We start from the raw sequence: 19,370 nt of genomic DNA on the forward strand, positions 1-19,370 counted from the left end.
TCTCAAGTGTTTCATTTTGCCCAGCAAGAAAAATGACCCACAATAGTTGTAACCATGAACAATTGGCCATTTCAGAATCTTCAGCATCATGGGTAATTTCATAGTTCGTACCCCAAAATGAAAATAACGTCATTGGTTAAATTTCCATTGTTTATGACATTTTTCATTAATCAGGACGTTTTGGTGTACATTTTTGAAAATATTACCCAGGATGCATTAGATTCTGATACTTACCCAAGAGGTTCTTTTTTGGTATATGTCAGATTTTTACTTGGTCTAGCATGATTAATTGGAATGGTACTTCCCTGTAACAAAATAGCTTACATTTAATTATTTGCATTATTGTCATCGTTGTAACAAATAAAAAGTTCTTAAAATGGATATGGTGTTTTCTTGCTGACATACCGATGTGTTAAAGAAAGGTTACACGATCAATTACTAATTTTACAATTCATAAACTTTTTTTCAAAAGCAACAAAGTCAGATTTTTTTGTAAACAACAGTACAGATTCCAATAAATATACTCATTCATCATCAAAAGCCTAAAATTCAAAGGTACTAATTGTTGGATTATGTTTGTCATATTTGTTTTTTCATTTATTGCTTTGGAATACATCAGACCTTTGGTTTTCTTGTTTCCATTGTTTCATGGCCTTTTTTTGGTGGAAGTGTCCTGTATGGCTATCATATCATATCTACTTATTTTTGTATACTAGTATTGTCATTCAAATTGAACCTATTCATTATTCAAATACAAAATATATACTTCTAACAATCAAGGCTCTACGAAGAATAACAGACAGACAGACAGACAGGTAGCAAACATCCTATTCTACATAACTCTGTAGTTTTGGAGTATAATCAAGCAACTGACCTGGATTTTATCACACCATCCAGCAAAGTATCGGAATGTAGTAATAGACATGCCAACATGTGTCTTCAAAGCCAGAGTATATACAGCACCAGAATCTATACTTTCAATGGTAGCCAGTTCTTCTTGATGTTGCTCCATCAAATCAGCTAATCTTAAAAAAGAAAATGCCAGTATATGCACATGTTGAAGCATAGAATTAGTATCATAAATCAGCATATTTCCCCAGAGTTAAACCAACATTTTTAGAGGGGTTTGTGTAGCCAAATTATGCGTAGCGATTTCTGGAATGTTGTTTGTTTATTTGGCTAAGAGTTTGTCTATTTTTCTTTTAAAGTGAAAGTTTTTGATTGTTCCCTTGGTATCTTTTTTATTTTAACCTAAATTTACAAAAACAGAAATATATGGAAGCATTTCCCCTCTTTCCTCCGGTCACCTTATATCATCCTCATAACCCCAATCTACCTACTTGAACATGAGTGTTCCACGATCTCTTGCATTCATCTTTCCCCATTCTCCTTCCTCAAATGCAACCTACAATTAGTCAAACATTAATTTCATAACTCATAACTTACAAGGACAGTCACAATTCATTGAATGTTTCCAAGACGACATCATTGTTTACTATTACAATAAAGTATAGCAAAATATAAGCATCCGAAAAGCTGACGTTTATTGAAGCAAAATATCGTTACAAACTAAAAACAATGATAATTCTAATTGTTTGATCAAAATTAAGCATTCTATTGCAATTTTAACAGATTGTTTTTATAAATAAATGTCATACAACAATTAAGAAAAAACATAAGTAGGCTTACAATAATGTTGAATCTTAAAACATATTTTTAGGATGGAAGATAACACTATTTACCTTTGCTGCCTCAACAGCCCTGTTTACATCATCAGGGGTTCCTTTAGCTATACTACATATCACCTGTTTGAATAAAGGATAGATTATATGAGTAAATAACATAATCTTAATACCGGTACACCCGTTTTCCCATAAATTATTGATGTAAACAGCTTATATAATGAACTCTTTTAATTATTGATAACAAAAATTTAATGAACAATACCACACCCAGCTGTTGAAAAATATTTGCAACCAAACTACACAACAGCCAATGTGGATTTTGCTTTTTCAACCTGCCCACCTGTGCCCACTCTAGCTATAATCTCTTTTTTTGTAAAAATATGGATTACAAATGATTATCTCTTTTTTTAAGTGATTGTACTTGCAAGTCTTTAAATAAAACATAAGAAATTGCATGCCCATCCCTATGGGTGGGCAGAATGGACAAGGTAGAAATTTCGTCCACCAGGTGCCCACTCCCATGGTGGGCCGGTGGACAAAGCAAAATCCACCTGAGCTGTAGTGTATTAATAAAATATTGACTATTAAATCAAGAAAAGTTCTCAATAAACTTACAGATTCATCACTAGGATTGATTGTATTGAATGTGGCCCCAGAACTGGCATCTACAAATTCATTGTCTATAAACAGTTGACGTGGGAATGATATATCCATGTCATTCACATGCATCTTTACCTACAATAAAATTTGAAATTTATTTTATGAGCAATATAATAGAAATAAAGATCTATGTCCATGCTTGTTTACACTGATCTAACACTGCTGTTTTATTTTCATTTCTTTCTTATGGTATACATCTTTAAAAATTTAGATGCAGAAATTTCAAAGGTTGATTTGATGAATATCAAAACATAAAAAAGAACTGGTGGTTTTTTTTAGCTTATTGTTAACAGAGCACAAAGGATCTACATTTAAATCAGTTCTATCAAACTAAACATATACAGGGTATTATACAACAGCATCTATACTATTGGCTAAAGATAATATTTTAAAAGCAACAGCAAGTTTTGTCAGTAGCTTTTATGCTTAAGCTTAAAACTGTAACATTTAAGATATCCCCTACAGGCAAATAATTTAAGATAAAACATTTTCTTAGAAATACCAAATAGGATCTGTTAAATAATACTTAAATTAATAAACAGAAGTGTTCTTGTTTTGCTTTGAATTCCAAAGTGAATTTCACACTGAACAACTTACAGCATCAAAGACTAATGGTTCTTTATCATCTATTCCTCTATTTCTTTTGACAAGGCAGTTAGACAGATCTTCAAATGTAGTATTCATGTACACATCCTCATTTTCTAATGCAACACCATTACACTTCTGTTTTATTTCTTCTATCAATCTTTGTAAATTAATCAAAATATGATTTAAACAGTATTTCATGCAATTTACTCAAATTAAGAAAATTTTAATTCTGCTACAACCCTCTACACAAAAACAAATTACATTTCATTTGAAAATAATATATATGGAAAGACTAAAACTCATCAAAGTATTTACTTTTCTTTAATTAAACTTTATACTTGTTATTGGAGATAAATGATGGTATACATGTAGCAATCATTTACACAAAATTCTACGGAAATTAAATAAAACTTTTTTTGTTACATTTATTTGTATGCAGCTTTGCCTGAAATATCATTAAATATTCTTCTCAAATTGTTAATAATAAATGCATGCAAAAATTCTGAATATAAATGTACATTCTTCTAATTTCTAGAGTTAATATTTCTATACATAAATACAAATGATTTCTTTTTAAGGAAGAATCGTAGTCAAATTAATATTAAAAATTTCTGATTTTTTTATTTAATGTTTTAATTGAAGTTCTCTGTTGAACTATATTAGGCTTAGCAAAGATATTTTCAAATCGTAAAATTTAAAACTCTGTAATTTTTTTGTGTCATATCGTTTGGTATAAATTGTCTCATAACAGCGCTTCAAACAATAACTAAATTTACAAAACTGAAATGTCTTATGCAGTCAGGGGTGCTACTTAAACAAATGGTTTCAAAATCACTTCTTTGATATTGGCTGTGAAATATTAAGAATTTTAAAACAGACTTTTCAAAATCACTGGAACAAGTAATTTGAGAAGTTAAAATGTAAGTGTTTATGACATTTTTTGGATATTTTTCCCACAAGATTGATTTTTTTATTAGTAAATAGACAAGAATTCCATTGAAATAACAACTATGTACATGCAGAAATAATCTTTTGCTTGATAAGCCTGCCAGTTTTTACAGTTTATTTGAATATGCAAAAACAGGAATAATTTGTATATCAGGACATAACCTTAAAATAAATCATTCTAATTCTAAAGAAATCCAATCAGGTCACCTCATATTGTTGACCTTTGTCTGATAGTAAGAGTAGTTAATGAATATTTGATTACAGAATAATTCCCAACGGTACTTTTAAAAGCTTTAGCGCACTATCTTGCTGCCTAAGCGCACTGGTGAAATTGATATCCAAAGATAAAGGGATAATTGATTTATGTAGGAAAATTATAGAATAGTTGGTGAAAATATGGAAAATTAATAAAATTAGCATTTGAAGATCAAAGGAAACACCAAAATCACTTAATTAGGTGATAACTGAATTTAAACCAGTTGCTCCGCAGGGCGCAGCTTTATACCACCGCAGAGGTTGAACCCTGAACGGTTAAGGCAAGTATGGACACAACATTCAAGCTGGATTCAGCTCTAAATTTGGATTGTGATTAAATAGTTAACACAGCATAGGTTTCTGACACAGAATGAATGTGGTCTAATGAACTTAAAATATTTTTTTGCCTTTGAGCAATTCACTATGCTGTTGAATATTAATCCTCTCAAAAAAATGTTTGAAGAAATTTTCTTTTTATTTATGAAATCTGAAATGAGAAAAATTTAATCCTCCCCCCTCCCATTTTTTTCACATCCCCCTTTCCCTTTTTCCAATACTGAACTCAATTCAAATTTCTAATTGAGTTTGCAACAATAACTACTCATTTAAATACATCATAAAATATTAAAATGTAAAATAAAGTGCTTGTTATCACGGAATGGTAAAGATTGTTTTAATTTATCAGTTGGTAGTAAAAGTGAATATACATTGTATATTGTATAAAACAATGATTTAAGTTGATTCAACTACTATTCTGGACAAAGAAAGAAAACTCCAATTGAAAATTTCTTGCTATTGCACAATATTGTGCAATTAAATATTTCTTGCTATTGCGCAATACTGTGTAATTGAAAATATTTGCTATTGCACAATACTGTGCAATTGAAGAGTTCTTGCTATTGCGCAATACTGTGCAATTGAAAATTTCTTGCTATTGCACAATACTGTGCAATTGAAGATTTCTTGCTATTGCTAAATACTGTGCAATTGAAAATTTCTTGCTATTGCACAATACTGTGCAATTGAAGATTTCTTGCTATTGCTGAATACTGTGCAATTGAAAATTTCTTGCTATTGCACAATACTTAATATAATAGTTTTGGATCCTGATTTGAACCAACTTGAAAACTGGGCCCATAATCAAAAATCTGAGTACATGTTTAGATTCAGCATATCAAAAAGCCCAAGAATTCAATTTTTGTTAAAATCAAACTTAGTTTAATTTTGGACCCTTTGGACTTGAATGTAGACCAATTTGAAAACGGGACCAAAAATTAAGAATCTACATACACAGTTAGATTTGGCATATCAAAGAACCCCAATTATTCAATGTTTGATGAAATCAAACAAAGTTTAATTTTTTGACCCCGATTTGGACCAACTTGAAAACTGGGCCAATAATCAATAAACAGCTGCGCCATGAGCGCATGATACGCCCGACGTCTTGTGTGAAAGTTTTAATGCAATAATCATAAATAGTTTCTGAGAAAGTTTTAAGCAATTACCATTTATTGCTTTTGAGACACAGCGGGACATGTGAAACACCCCCCCCCCCCCACCCTGTTTTTTTTTACAAATATCACTAAAATAAAATTTTGAATCAAACCAAAAAGTATACAGATCTTTAGATTATTATAACAAAGAAGTGTGTACAGTTTCAAGCAATAATCATAAATTGTTTTTGAGATATGGCGCGACATGTAAAAAAAACCCTCCCCTTTTTTACAAAATACTCAATAACTCAAAAATAAAATTTTGAGTCAACACCAAAATGTATACAGATCTTTAGATTAATATAACAAAGAAGTGTGTAAAGTTTTAAGCAATAATCATAAATCGTTTTTGAGATACGGCACGACATATAAAAACCCCCTCCCCCTTTTTTACAAAATACTCAATAACTCAAAAATGAAATTTTGAATCATCACCAAAAAGTATACAGATCTTTAGATTAATATAACAAAGAAGTGTGTAAAGTTTTAAGCAATAATCATAAATCGTTTTTGAGATATGGCGTGACATGTAAAAAACCCTCCCCCTTTTTTACAAAATACTCAATAACTCAAAAATGAAATTTTGAATCATCACCAAAAAGTATACAGATATTAAGATTAATATAACTCAGAAGTGTGTAAAGTTTTAAGCAATAATCAGGAATCGTTTTTGAGATACGGTGCGACATGTGAAAAAAAACACACCCCTGTTTTAGTTACAAAGTTCCGTAACTCAAAAAGTTTAAATCTTATTTTCACCAAAAAGTATACAGATCATTTGACCCTCATAAAAAACAACTACATTAAGTTTCATGAAATTTAGATAAGTCGTTCTCAAGTTACGGTGCGACATGTTTACGCCGGACAGACAGACGGACAGACAGACAGACGGACAGACAGACGGACAGACACCGGACATTTGTATACCATAATACGTCCCGTCAAAATTTTGACGGGTGTATAAAAATCTTAAGTACATTTTTAGATTCAGCATTAAAAAGAACCCCAAGGATTCAATTTTTGTTTAAATCAAACTAAGGGCTATTCCAGAAAAAAATGTATGGGGGGGTTGGAAGGCAGTTTTTGTCAGCACCCGCCACCCAGACAATTGTAATTGAGAATTATAGTGCATTATAGTGTGAAAAGTTGCTCTGATACCAATCACCCATGTATTATTAATACAATGTGCCTTCCAACCCCCCCCCATACATTTTTTTCTGGAATAGCCCTAAGTTTAATTTTGGACCCTTTGGACCTTAATGTAGACCAATTTGAAAACCGGACCAAAAATTAAGAATCTACATACACAGTTAGATTCGGCATATCAAAGAACCCCAATTATTCAATTTTTGATGAAATCAAACAAAGTTCAATTTTGGACCCTTTGGGCCCCTTATTCCAAAACTGTTGGGACCAAAACTCCCAAAATCAAACCCAACCTTCCTTTTATGGTCATAAACCTTGTGTTTAAATTTCATAGATTTCTATTCACTTATACTAAAGTTATGGTGCGAAAACCAAGAATAATGCTTATTTGGGCCCCTTTTTGGCCCCTTATTCCTAAGCTGTTGGGACCTCAACTCCCAAAATCAATCCCAATCTTCCTTCTGTGGTCATAAACCTTGTGTTTAAATTTCATTGATTTCTATTTACTTATACTAAAGTTATTGTGCGAAAACCAAGAATAATGCTTATTTGGGCCCTTTTTTGGCCCCTAATTCCTAAACTGTTCAGACCAAAACTCCCAAAATCAATCCCAACCTTCTTTTAGTGGTCATAAACCTTGTGTCAAAATTTCATAGATTTATATTTACTTAAACTAAAGTTATAGTGCGAAAACCAAGAAAATGCTTATTTGGGCCCTTTTTGGCCCCTAATTCCTAAAATGTTGGGACAAAACTCCTGACTGTTATGCCAGCTAAATAATATAAAGTAACCATTCCAAATTTCATCTTAAAATGAATTTGTAATTGAGTGACATATTAATTAAATATACAAAAATATATATTTCTCTGACATATCAGACATGTTAAAAATACCAACCTAACAACATCCATTGATCCTGCTCCTGATTTAAAGAAATCAGTGCTTTCTTCTACATCAGTATTCAAAATTCCTTTCCATATATCCTAAAAACAGAAATAATGTGTAAAACTTTAGATAACCACAATAACTGTGAAACAAAATCTGTTTATGTCAACTGACAGAACATGAGGCATATTTTGATTAGATTTATTCAAAACCTTCAACCCAAAAACCTGAGATATTATATTAAAGTGCTCTAGACTCCAACCCCAACTCTATGCCACAGCAAAAGCCTATTTTAGTATTTTTTACATAGCTGACAGTGAGCTACTATGTTATAAATATTAATTTAAAACAATAAAGTAATGCTCAATTATCCTTTTGCTTCAGTCTTCTTACCACTGATTCTTCAGAGGAATAAAGATGTTACTAAGAGATCCCTACATGCAATAGCCTCCCTTGTTTACACTAATCATACATAATCTGATAATTTCTAATTACCACCAACCAAATTAACAGACTAACAAAAGAAAACAAAGTGCCTCCTTCAAGAACAAATGACTATAAAATCCTAAGAGTAGCTCATACCTTCATTGCTTTAATCATTCCTTCTTCCTCTGATGTGATTTCTATCTTAGACTGAGATGTGTCTTCTTTACCAAACTTAGAAGCCTGGATCATTTTTCCATTATCATACTGTATTTGGCTGACATTAACCTTTAAAAATGTCAAATCATCAATAACTAATGGAATTAAAATTCAATGAAGTTTTGCATTAATTGCGGTATCCAACTTGCATATATGAAAACAATAGACCCTCCCTCACAAAGTGCTAAATGGAAAAACATTAAACTGTTACATGTTACAAATGAATATTAACTAGTTTCTGATGAATTGCAGACAGCTGATCTTTGGTACACCTGCATATTATCATGAAAAGACTAGGCTATAGATATCTTACAAAATCATGCTAGATGTAGTCTCGTGAGTAACAAATATATGATGTCAGATGACATTGATAATGAAGTAATGTCTTAAGTCCAGTGGCAAATATTATATTCTTATGTTTAGAACATATTATTGTGTTATGAATATGAACCCTGCTTTGGAATAGACCAGCAGAGATTGATAATACCAAACGCTCTATAGATAAAAAAAAAAATGAAAAGACTTCAACAACCAGATCCTTGACTTAGAGTAGGCACAGCAAAATATATTTATCTTTACTATCATTCCATAATCTACATCATAAAGCAGTAAAGAAGAATGGACAAAAAATTCCCTGTAAAATGTTACAAATTCAAAACCTACCATGTTGCCATCATTACCAAACAACACCAGTCCATATTTATGTACAATACCAGGCTTACTGGATCCTTTGACTTCTACACTGGTACCTCTGGGCTCAATTCTATCCCACACTCGAGAACCAAACAAAGTTACATTCTGAAATAAAACAAAACTTTATATAATTATGATTGTCTTTAAATTCTTTTTTTTAATATATTTACCTTTCCAAATGGGATATTTGTTCCTGTATAAGCTATCTATCTTTCTTTTTTTCTTGATTGTTCATAATGATCATAATTCTCTTCTTATGATGTTTCATTTTCTGTCAATCTCTGACCTAAGCAACATAATATATAACAAACAACATACAAAAAGCTGACCATTTCTAATATAACTTTATCAAGAAAATAGACTGCTTATAGTTTTAAAGACCAGAAAAACTATGAAAACTAAAAAAATGGTTGAGGAGAAGTCAATTACAAATTTGAAGTAAATACTGTGACACCATATATATGCAAATCAACTAAATTGGTTTGGCTCCAACTTTTTTTTTTCATTTATAAATAAAGCCTGGTCAGAGAGTGTATACTACAATAACTTAGTTTGTTTATTTCATTAACATAATTTAACTCAAATACATTTTTCACTTTTGACCATAGTTGAACTCAAACATCTCACAATTTTCACTTTAAAATACACATAACCTTGTTTCACTGATATCCACTCGACATAAACAAAGATGTTTTAAATGGTCCTCAATGCTCTTCAACTTTGTACTTATTTGGCTTTATAAATATTTTGATATGAGCGTCACTGATGAGTCTTATGTAGATGCGTCTGGCGTACTTAATTATAATCTGGGTACCTTTGATAACTATTAAACAAAACTGCTATATGCATACTTTACCTGTCCATTAACTGTAGCCCATGCTCCTGGAACCTTGTCACATCCTCTTATGAAATTATGCACATCTTGTGCTGTCTGGTCAAATTTGATCTAAAAAAATAACATAGTTTGTGTAAAATTATTAATCTCCCTGACTGATGAATACTTCCAGATTGAATGAGAAATGCCAGTGATTCTCAATTTATACAACATATAAAATTAATTAATTCACTAATATTCTTGAAACCTGTCATTGACAATCATACAACATCTCATATTTTAGATATTCTCTTGAATCATGAAAATAAGGCTGAGCTTTACATTAACAGAGCATTATGAGTCCAAAGGTGCATCTAGACTGTATCTGATGTATACAATCATCATAATTTAGTTACAATAGTTGAAACAATAACATAAATTTTATGTGCTAATCTGAATTTAGAGCAGTGATTTTTTTCTCTCTGCAAATTTAAAATTTTAATTGTGTATTGCGCACATAAACATTATCAAGCAATTATAGGATATATTTTAATTCAGTTATCTACCTTTGTCCATAATTGCAAGAACAGATTAAATAGCATAAACTACATGTATGTAGTTTTTAATAAAAATATCTTCTTAATAGGTATAATAATAACAAATCATCTTATAGAATTAATCTTTGCAGAATGAAAGGAAACTTTAATGGAAGATCTATGAACACTTCCAAGGGAGACAACCACTTGGGTTGATTGATTTGTGTTTCATTAATGCCACTTTCAGCACTTATGGTTGTTTCGTGTCTGCTAGTTTTTATTGGTGAACGAAGCCAGAGTGCCAGGAGGGAACCACAAACCTTTCTTTTGGAAAATCAACAATCCTAGTTTTTTAAGATTGGTCCATTACACCTGCAATGTGAGGGGTTCAAACACACATCAATGTTGACAAGCTAGTCATACAGAAGTTGGACTACTTTATCACTCAGCCACAGAGGGTCAGCAACCACTTAAGAAGAAATGTATTTTCCTTCCCAAACTATCTATACAAGTAAGTAAGGTGATAATGAGGCATTGTTATGACCATATTTACCTCTGTTAGTGCTTTTTTGTTCAGCATGGCATCATAGGTAGCTCCCTCCTCTGACTGCACAATACTTGGTGCTCTGTTTTCAGTAATCATTTTCACAGCTTCTCCCTAAGAAACATTGCAGGAAAAATAAATTAAAAAAATCAACAATCTATTTTACATTTTTGTAAAATGCAATAAACATGATAAAACTCTGCGTTGAATACATCTAAATCTAAGTGAAAAACATGTGTTAGGGTCTTTCAAAAATTAATTCATATCATTATTTACAAGTAACAAGTAATGACCTAATTTTGAAGAACATGATGAATATGAAAAAAAAAAATTATGATAATTTTTCATTTATCCCATCAGGTTTACCAGGTACCTGGGTTTTTTTTAACATAATTTCAGACTTGTAATTTTTCTACCTGCTTATTTTTCAGTCATATAAACAGTCATCCCAATTCTTTTTAGTATTTGCAAAATACAGATTGAAAATACAGAAAATTCTGAATTGTTGAAAAATATAGGAAAATTCATATCTTACCATAGCTTTGACTCCTTCTGGATATAAGAACCTATTGTAAATTGAATCAACTGTGTCGTTTGGTGCAACATAGCATTTCTTCTGGAGTAAGATTGGTCCTGTATCTAACCCATCATCTGCCCAGAACACAGAGAAACCTGCTGAGGGATCTCCTTGAATCAATGTCCTATCAAGAAAAAAATATGCATAAATCATTAAAGGAACATGGACTTTATTGTCTGCAGTGTTTGGAGAACCATTACTGCTTGTAGGTGCATACAATCTATGCAAATAGCAAAAGACTATGTTAAATGTACCTGTTTTGTAGCTCAATAAAAATGACTGATTCTTACAATTGTTTTCTTTTTATTTTGCATAATCTGTCCCATAACAAATGTTTTTTTATTGTCATGATTTTATACTTAAAATTTCTACATTAGTTCTCAGCTGATATTCTAGTGCAAAGATGCCATACCGATATGTATCAAGTTCTAGAATTTTTTTTGTCTGATCGCCATTTTTTATTACATTATTCACTGCATGTGGTTTATTATCATGATTACTTGGGTCAAACATGATTTTTGGGTTTTATTTTTGTATTTCTTTCGTTACTGATTTAGGTCTTCATGAAGAAAAGATTACAAGTTAGAATTTCACTATTTCATCTAATTTTATCCTAAAATCAGAGAAAATGTCTCATTTTAAACTTTCCATCTAAATGTAAAATGCAAAACAAATACACTACATGTCCATGGAGAGAGTTGGCACAGAGTGGTTCTTTCTCTCATCATAAGTACCGGTACTCAGCAGCAAATTATCATAAATGAGCAGGTCAAGATAAGACTTAAATCAAATTGGCATATGTTTATGGGCTTTGCTCATTGTTAAAGGCCATAAGGTGACCTATAGTTATTAATTTCTGTGTCATTTGGTCTCTTGTGGATAGTTGTCTCATTGGCAATCATGCTGTATCTTCATTTTTATACATAGCATATGTATATTTAATTGATAGATTCCATACCAGTTTATGGCTGAGGCTCCTCTGTGTCTAGGTAATATAGAGGGATGGTAGATAATAGATTTGCTCTTTGGGAAGTTGATCACATCCATAGGTATAAACTGTGAACAGAATGGTAAAACATTGAGGTCTGCCTTTACTGACTTGTATTCCTCCAAGACCTCTGATATTGCCTGTTTCTTTAACTGCCATCGTTTGTATTTAAAGACAGGTATGCCATCAGTTGATGCTGCTAATGCTGAAAGACAGAATATTAAAATGTAATTAATTATTGCAATTGATTTTTTCAGATACAGAACTTTAAAATACAGATCCTCTTTCCACTTTCTGCATACAATTGCAAGGATCTGACAATCCCTTTCAACTATCTGTTTATTGGACAATTTCTCAGCACAGTAGAGTGATATGAAAATTTATCGCTAGAAACTAAGGGCAAACATGTTGTCGAAGTAATTAACAATGTTGTCATATGTCAAATAGCAATAAACAGCAATAAACAGCAATAAACAGACTATCATAGGTCATCTCAACTCGATTGCTTTCTTCCTTTCGCAGTACAGTCTCAAGGGAGAAAATCAATCTTGTTGAGACGACCAATGAAAATCTATACATATCCACAAGTAATACCCAATGCTTGTTAATAATTATCTCTTCCTTACCCAAAGGATCAGGTTTCCCATTGACATCAGGTACAGTAAACACTCCTACAATATGGTGGCCATCTTTCTGGAGGAGTCTGTAAACATCCGCTCCAAACATACTTTGTCCAATTATTGCAATCCTCATTTTGTCGTACCATGACTACAATTTAAGAACATATTCAACTGTTTTACAGTTAAGAGAAAAAATATAATGATTTATACAGCTGATATATATGGTTGTTTGTTTTACACTTTGATTTGAACCATACCCAATACCAGTGAAAATTAAATTTTGTTCTTTTATTTGGTACTTTTCATAAAATTTCTTTTAAACCTCAATGACCATGATGACAAATGGACACCTTTAAATTATGGTATTCTGAAAAAATTTTAAAGATTTTTCAGAATGTTTTTATACAGCTGCTTTCCATTTATGGTAGCTGTAATCAAGGCAAAATGCTATACAAAAAAATCCATATAAACATGCAATATGACTTTACATTTAGAAAAACAACAAGATCGTGTATGCTGTATTGATTGTGTGATAAGTGAGGTATGTGGTTGAGTATCTGTGCTTGTCAATCACACTTTCAGCCTCACCACTGGATAGCAGCTTGCTTTCAATACTAGGGAGCAAATTGTTTAAGTTTTGAAATTCTCTGCCAGTTATATTAATTTTCTTATGAGATAAGAATAATGTGTGGAAATATGGAATCTTCCTCGAGGCAGCATATATCAAATGGTAATCATATGATCCAAAAAAGAATCACAGCGTCTATGAAGAGACTAGGCCCCAGAAGATGGGATCCAGACCCATGGATGTGTGGACACACCATACCCGTAGCCAGGGGGGTTCGGGGGGGTTCATCCGAACCCCCCCTCCTTGAAATCTAATAAGCACTGTTAAAGTCAACGTTTTGTTCAAATTGTGACTGATAAAGTCGAGTTCATGAATCCAACGAACCCCCCCCCCCCCCCTTTGAAATTCCTGGCTACGGGCCTGCACACCACTGATCCCTGTAAACTTAGTCCCCAGATATTGGTTAAATAGCTTCACTGTCTTGAAGATGAATCAGAAGAAGTGAAAGAGTACAGAAGTAAACCCTGACAAAAAATCAGGGTAGATAGACCTTGTTAGCTCAGTTGCAGCAATTGTCTATAAACTAAAGGACATTCTGACAGAAAATCCAGACCTCATCATTAGAGATTCAGCTTTAGACTAACAACCCCAACTTGTAAATAAATGAGTAATATACCAATGGGAGTCCTGGACACAGATGCCCTATCTAAATATACAAGAGTCAATGTATTAATTCAAGCCTACATATATTGATATTTATTTTCTTTCAACCTTAATGAAGGACATTAGACATGTTAGAACAGTGTAAGTGATGCCACTCAAATTCTAATTTGCTCTGTTTGGTTGTAAAAAAGATTTTGAATTGATTTTAGATTTATTTGGTTGAGGTATCATGTTAGAGCAAACCTAATTGTCCCTTTCACATAGAGACAAGGGTATACTAATAAATAAAAGCTATGTTACTGAAACAGTAATTAAGTTAAATATACTATAATGTCTAACTTTAGCATACTGTTTTATTGTTCTACTTTATTGTATTTGTAAATTGTAACTTTATATTGTCATATAAGTATATGCACTATGCCCCTTGAGGGTACCTCTTATGGAAATAAAAGATATTCTATTCTATTCTATTCTATACTAAATATTAAATGGCCACCAAAAGCAATGAAAAAGAGATTTGGAATGAATATGGCGTTTTTAATGCATTAAATGGATGAAACATAAACTAAAGCCAATTATGATCACTTTTCCAAGAAAACCCAAAACTTATTTAGCTCATAATCAAACTTTTCACTCTCGATTTACAAAAAGTGATAGGAAGAGAAAGAAAGTAATACTACTGTAATAATTTTTGCAGACCAAGTGGTATTAATCATGTCACAAGTGACAGCTTGGGGTATTCCTATACAAACAGTTATCCCCCAAAGGGCAATTAACATCTATTTGATCACTCTTAATTGTCTATTGTCTGACTTGAAAGGATTAAAAGTGATATATTTTTTATGATCATAAGCGGTTATTAAAATTCAAAATTTAGGACATGGCTTTGTCGAGAAACGAGAAAAATAACATCCTCAAAATAATTATAGTGTCGCGGGAACAAAATATAGCGTCGCGGTCCAGCGACGCTAAACAACCTGGGGAGAACACTGAAATATAAACGTAAACAAAGCGCTGTCAACCCCATTTTTCCCTATTTCCTTCTGCCTTAAAACTCAGTTTTCTTCTGACTTTTTTTATCTCTTCCTTCCTTCATGTTTTAGCAATGATAATCAATTATTGGCATGAACAGGGAAAAGAAAACAGTAACTGACACTCCTCCCTTTTTTGCACTAACCGAGGCCAGGGTATGCATTTTATTCTCCAAGTAGTAAAAACTCATTCAACAGCATCTTAATTGCGGTTTTTCATACACATACTGTATCTTTGGCTTAAAGGTTGTTTAGCGGTAGTATCGCACAGTTTTTCCATAGTCGCATGGAAAATTTTGCACAGCTGATTTGAGGTTGATTCAAAGTCGCACATTATTTTTGTTTTTGTTACCTATTAAATATCTCAAATGAATTTAATCTAGATATTGACCTTGTTTTTCCGTTATCTATCTTACCTGTGATGTTGAGAATAATCGGACTAACTGTCGAGAAGCGAACATATTTATCTCTGAAGTTTATTTAAGATCGTGGCAGGCCTTGGAGTTCAAAAGTCATGACCTAATTTTTGTCTGGTTTCCGGTTTAAACAGGGTTAATTTTCCTTATCTCTTACATATCTTATACGGTACCAGTAAATTACCTTTTATGGACATATGCTACTTATGATTGGAGTATGAACTTTGCGTAAAACTTGTATAACAGTCAAAGATCAGACTCAAGCTACGTCTCTCGAGTCTTTTCTGCAACACATTACAATGCTCACAAGTTACTATTGTGGGATGGACCCCATTTTTTAAATATTTGTTTCTTGTGTTGTTATCTTAGATATATTCTAGTTTTTGTGCAAAAAGTGTTTTATAATAAAAATTTCGATAAGTGATCATAAGATGTAATCAAATTCGAAGTGTTATATAAGTTCAATATTGGCTTTAATATAATTTAAGTCAGTAAATCAAAAGGTATTGACATTATTTGAATTATTTAGAACTTTTAGAAAAATGCAGATAGAGCTCAATATTTGTTTACATGTCTTTGTCTGTTGATATTTTATACAATATGGTTTATTAATGCTTTTAACACATATGATTATGTCTATAGATGGTCTAGTTGTTGCTTAATTTAGATCATAAAAACTCCACATTTATGTAGGATTGTCAAAATTATATAAGTCTCTCAGTTATTTAAAAAATCACACATTACAATAAATAACTTTGCTCGTAATGGGCTCTGTTGTTTACATCTTAAAAGAATACCATTATCTCAAATGATTTTTCCATCTGTATTTTCAATGTGTTCCAAATTCTTGTTATTCTCCGAAGTTAATATCATATATGTATTAACTTTAAAGTGGTATTAGCAACGAGATATAAAATGATATATAAAATAAAAAATGAAACATGTATTATTTGTTCAATCATTGATGAAAGTGAAATTTAATTCGCTTTTAGCAGCCAGTTTTATTCAATTTTAATTTTATCAAACTAAGCTGAGAAACATTGCTGATAAATTATTCACTTGTAAATGAATAATTCAACCTTGAATTCATTTTTTTGTGAACTGCAATTTAATCCCTTAGCCTGAATAAAGCATGTTCAGCTATAACAATAAAAATAAATGTCAACATTGAAATGATGATGTATTTGATTGACCGATTTGATCCATAAAGACTATCTCATTCTTATACAGATTAAAACGATAAACATATATTTTCAAACTTTAATATAAGATCAAACAGACCTAGAAAAATCATATTGCACGAGTTCGTTATCTATTTATATATATATTTTGTTTATATCGGGTTATATGACAGTCGGCAGTCTTCGGAGGTCACTTCTATGGTTAATTAAATGGTGTTTAGACGAAAGGACACACGAAATTTTGATACATATTATAGAGCATATCATGTGCATAATTGTAAATTGATTTTTTGTACTTTTATAATTTAGATATATGTATTAGTATTGTTATATAAAATACTAGAATTAAAGTAAAATCGGTGAACATGAATTTTTCAGATAATACCTTTTTATTTGTTATCTTGCTATGATGGATATTTTGACAATTCAAGTTTTATTTTAATATAAATTTACTTACAGATAAGTGTTAAAATCTATCAGCAAAACGTTCATGCAGATAATGGCAATTTACAGAAATTCATATTGCCAGGAAAAAAACGGTGATGAGGTCTCAATTTGATAACAGAAAAATAGACGAAATTAAAATTTCATTGCAAATCCAAACAACTAAAAAAAATGCTCCGAAAGTGGTACAGCATTTCGAAAATTCTAGATAATATATTCATGTTTTATCAAAACTAATTGCTCTCTTTACTTAGAACAAGAGTAAAGATAAACCTGACATATCTTCGTAAAAAAACCGATTCCTTCATGATTGTTTTGTATATTTGTATGGATGAGGTGAGACGTGACTTAATTGTTTAATTAAATTAAAGAGTCACTGATTGATCTAAGAATTCATTAAGTTTCAAAACAAGTGGTCGTAGATTTTTAAACACCGAGTTTGATTCTTAATCCGCATTACATGTGCCCCAATTCTGAGAAGATGCGTTGTGATTGGACGAAAGAGACACACCTCCAGGACAACAAAAATATGGAGCCATTTGTGTACTAAAAATATAGGAGTTGTTTTTACAGCATAATAAAATATAAAAACTATTGACCGGATTAATTTTTTTTTATTCCTCAGACCTCAGTTTCTAACTCGCTACCTATGTTCGCAACTTTTTTTTAACTTATGAATACAACGAGAAAAGTTAAACAATTAGCAAACGAGAAGAATATAAGCGGCTCATTTACTGGGTCAAAATGCATTATCATGATGAAACAGTTTCGTTATATATAAACCTTTAGTAATAATTCGCTGAATAAAGCACTTCGTACACTTCTTTTTAAGCGAGAATGAAATATACGGTCACAATGTTATACAACATCTAGAGCTGATGAGGGAAGTTTTTAACGACCTTGACTGGCTATACCTTATACAGCTCTTGCACAATCGGCTCATAGAGCTGAGTGGATCGTAACCCTTGGCTAGCGAAGATGCTGCTACATGTGAATAACCCATTTATATTTGAAAATAATTGAAATAGTATTATTTAAAAAAAAAAGAGGGATGGGAACGGGGAACCCCACATGATGAATGACAGGAAAGTATTTGTAAAAATAAAGTTAACGATTAACATTTAATTCCAATTGATGGTAACGGTAGCTAGCTATAAACGGGCGTTTGACGCTTGACGATATATAAGGGCATCGAATATCCATACCCTCTATTAATAGACAGGTTAGTTACCTAGTTTAGCGAAACTACAATTACTATTACAAAATAGTGTTTGAACAACACGATCAACATGCACATATATATAATTATATTGTCTAAATCATAATTAATATTTCTCTAGCTAAATCTGAAAATAAACCAGACAAACTTACAATGAAATTGTCCTATTTATGAAAATGTCCTGTCAAAAGCCCTGCACAAAACAACAGTACACACATAGGTGAGTATATGGTACAGTAAACACAGTAAACAACTTATCTAGGCGTCCCAATTTCCAACTTTCAACTCTTCTTCGTCACCTCAGTGTTATCATATGTCATTTATCAGACTGAGAACAGGGGGAGGAAAATCGGGGTGTACATCCTTCAAGTGTAATAATTATACTCTTATCTACTGGTTTAAGTTGTTCAAAGTGTAATCCCCTTAGCGGTGACAAAAGACACAATTATGTGGTAATCCATTAAGATAATGTGGTCATCACTCAAAATATAATATAACAAAAGAAAATAATAATACCTTGGTAAAAAACACTTTGAAAAAGACGATATGTTATAATATCCCATATAAGCCGTTTGGAAGAGAGATCATGCTTTGGTCGTTTTAACTGATTACACATTTTATTTAGTATGTTTCAGTCGATGATAAGTTTTTTAGCAATTTGTTTATTTGCATGCATTAGATACATTCAAGTATATAAATGCTTCGTTAGCAAAATATGAAAAACGAAGCCATGTCATATATGATGCATGTGCAACATGTGTAATGTGTACCTCT

The 19,370-nt window shown here is 31.6% G+C and overlaps 1 protein-coding gene across 2 annotated transcripts in view; it reads right to left on the bottom strand.

Annotated features, from left to right (window-relative positions):
• The window catches only part of LOC139482679 (cytosolic 10-formyltetrahydrofolate dehydrogenase-like), a 53,332-nt gene extending 34,450 nt beyond the window's left edge, over positions 1 to 18,882 (bottom strand). The window contains exons 1-15 of one of the 2 annotated variants that reach the window (XM_071266729.1): positions 18,749 to 18,882; positions 13,081 to 13,222; positions 12,425 to 12,659; positions 11,425 to 11,590; positions 10,899 to 11,003; positions 9,852 to 9,941; positions 8,966 to 9,100; positions 8,243 to 8,371; positions 7,673 to 7,758; positions 2,943 to 3,090; positions 2,301 to 2,420; positions 1,743 to 1,805; positions 1,341 to 1,405; positions 875 to 1,025; positions 235 to 305 (exon numbers count right to left, since the gene is read on the bottom strand). In XM_071266729.1, the coding sequence (XP_071122830.1) occupies positions 235 to 305; positions 875 to 1,025; positions 1,341 to 1,405; positions 1,743 to 1,805; positions 2,301 to 2,420; positions 2,943 to 3,090; positions 7,673 to 7,758; positions 8,243 to 8,371; positions 8,966 to 9,100; positions 9,852 to 9,941; positions 10,899 to 11,003; positions 11,425 to 11,590; positions 12,425 to 12,659; positions 13,081 to 13,207 (1,691 nt within the window). In that variant the 5' untranslated portion in view covers positions 13,208 to 13,222; positions 18,749 to 18,882. Of the gene's footprint in view, positions 1 to 234; positions 306 to 874; positions 1,026 to 1,340; positions 1,406 to 1,742; positions 1,806 to 2,300; positions 2,421 to 2,942; positions 3,091 to 7,672; positions 7,759 to 8,242; positions 8,372 to 8,965; positions 9,101 to 9,851; positions 9,942 to 10,898; positions 11,004 to 11,424; positions 11,591 to 12,424; positions 12,660 to 13,080; positions 13,223 to 15,752; positions 15,881 to 18,748 lie in introns of those variants that run through there. The other variant, XM_071266718.1, reaches the window with a different exon arrangement.
• Positions 18,883 to 19,370: the final 488 nt, after the last annotated feature.

The sequence above is a fragment of the Mytilus edulis genome, chromosome 1 (assembly GCF_963676685.1).
Source record: "Mytilus edulis chromosome 1, xbMytEdul2.2, whole genome shotgun sequence".
NCBI lineage: Eukaryota > Metazoa > Mollusca > Bivalvia > Mytilida > Mytilidae > Mytilus > Mytilus edulis.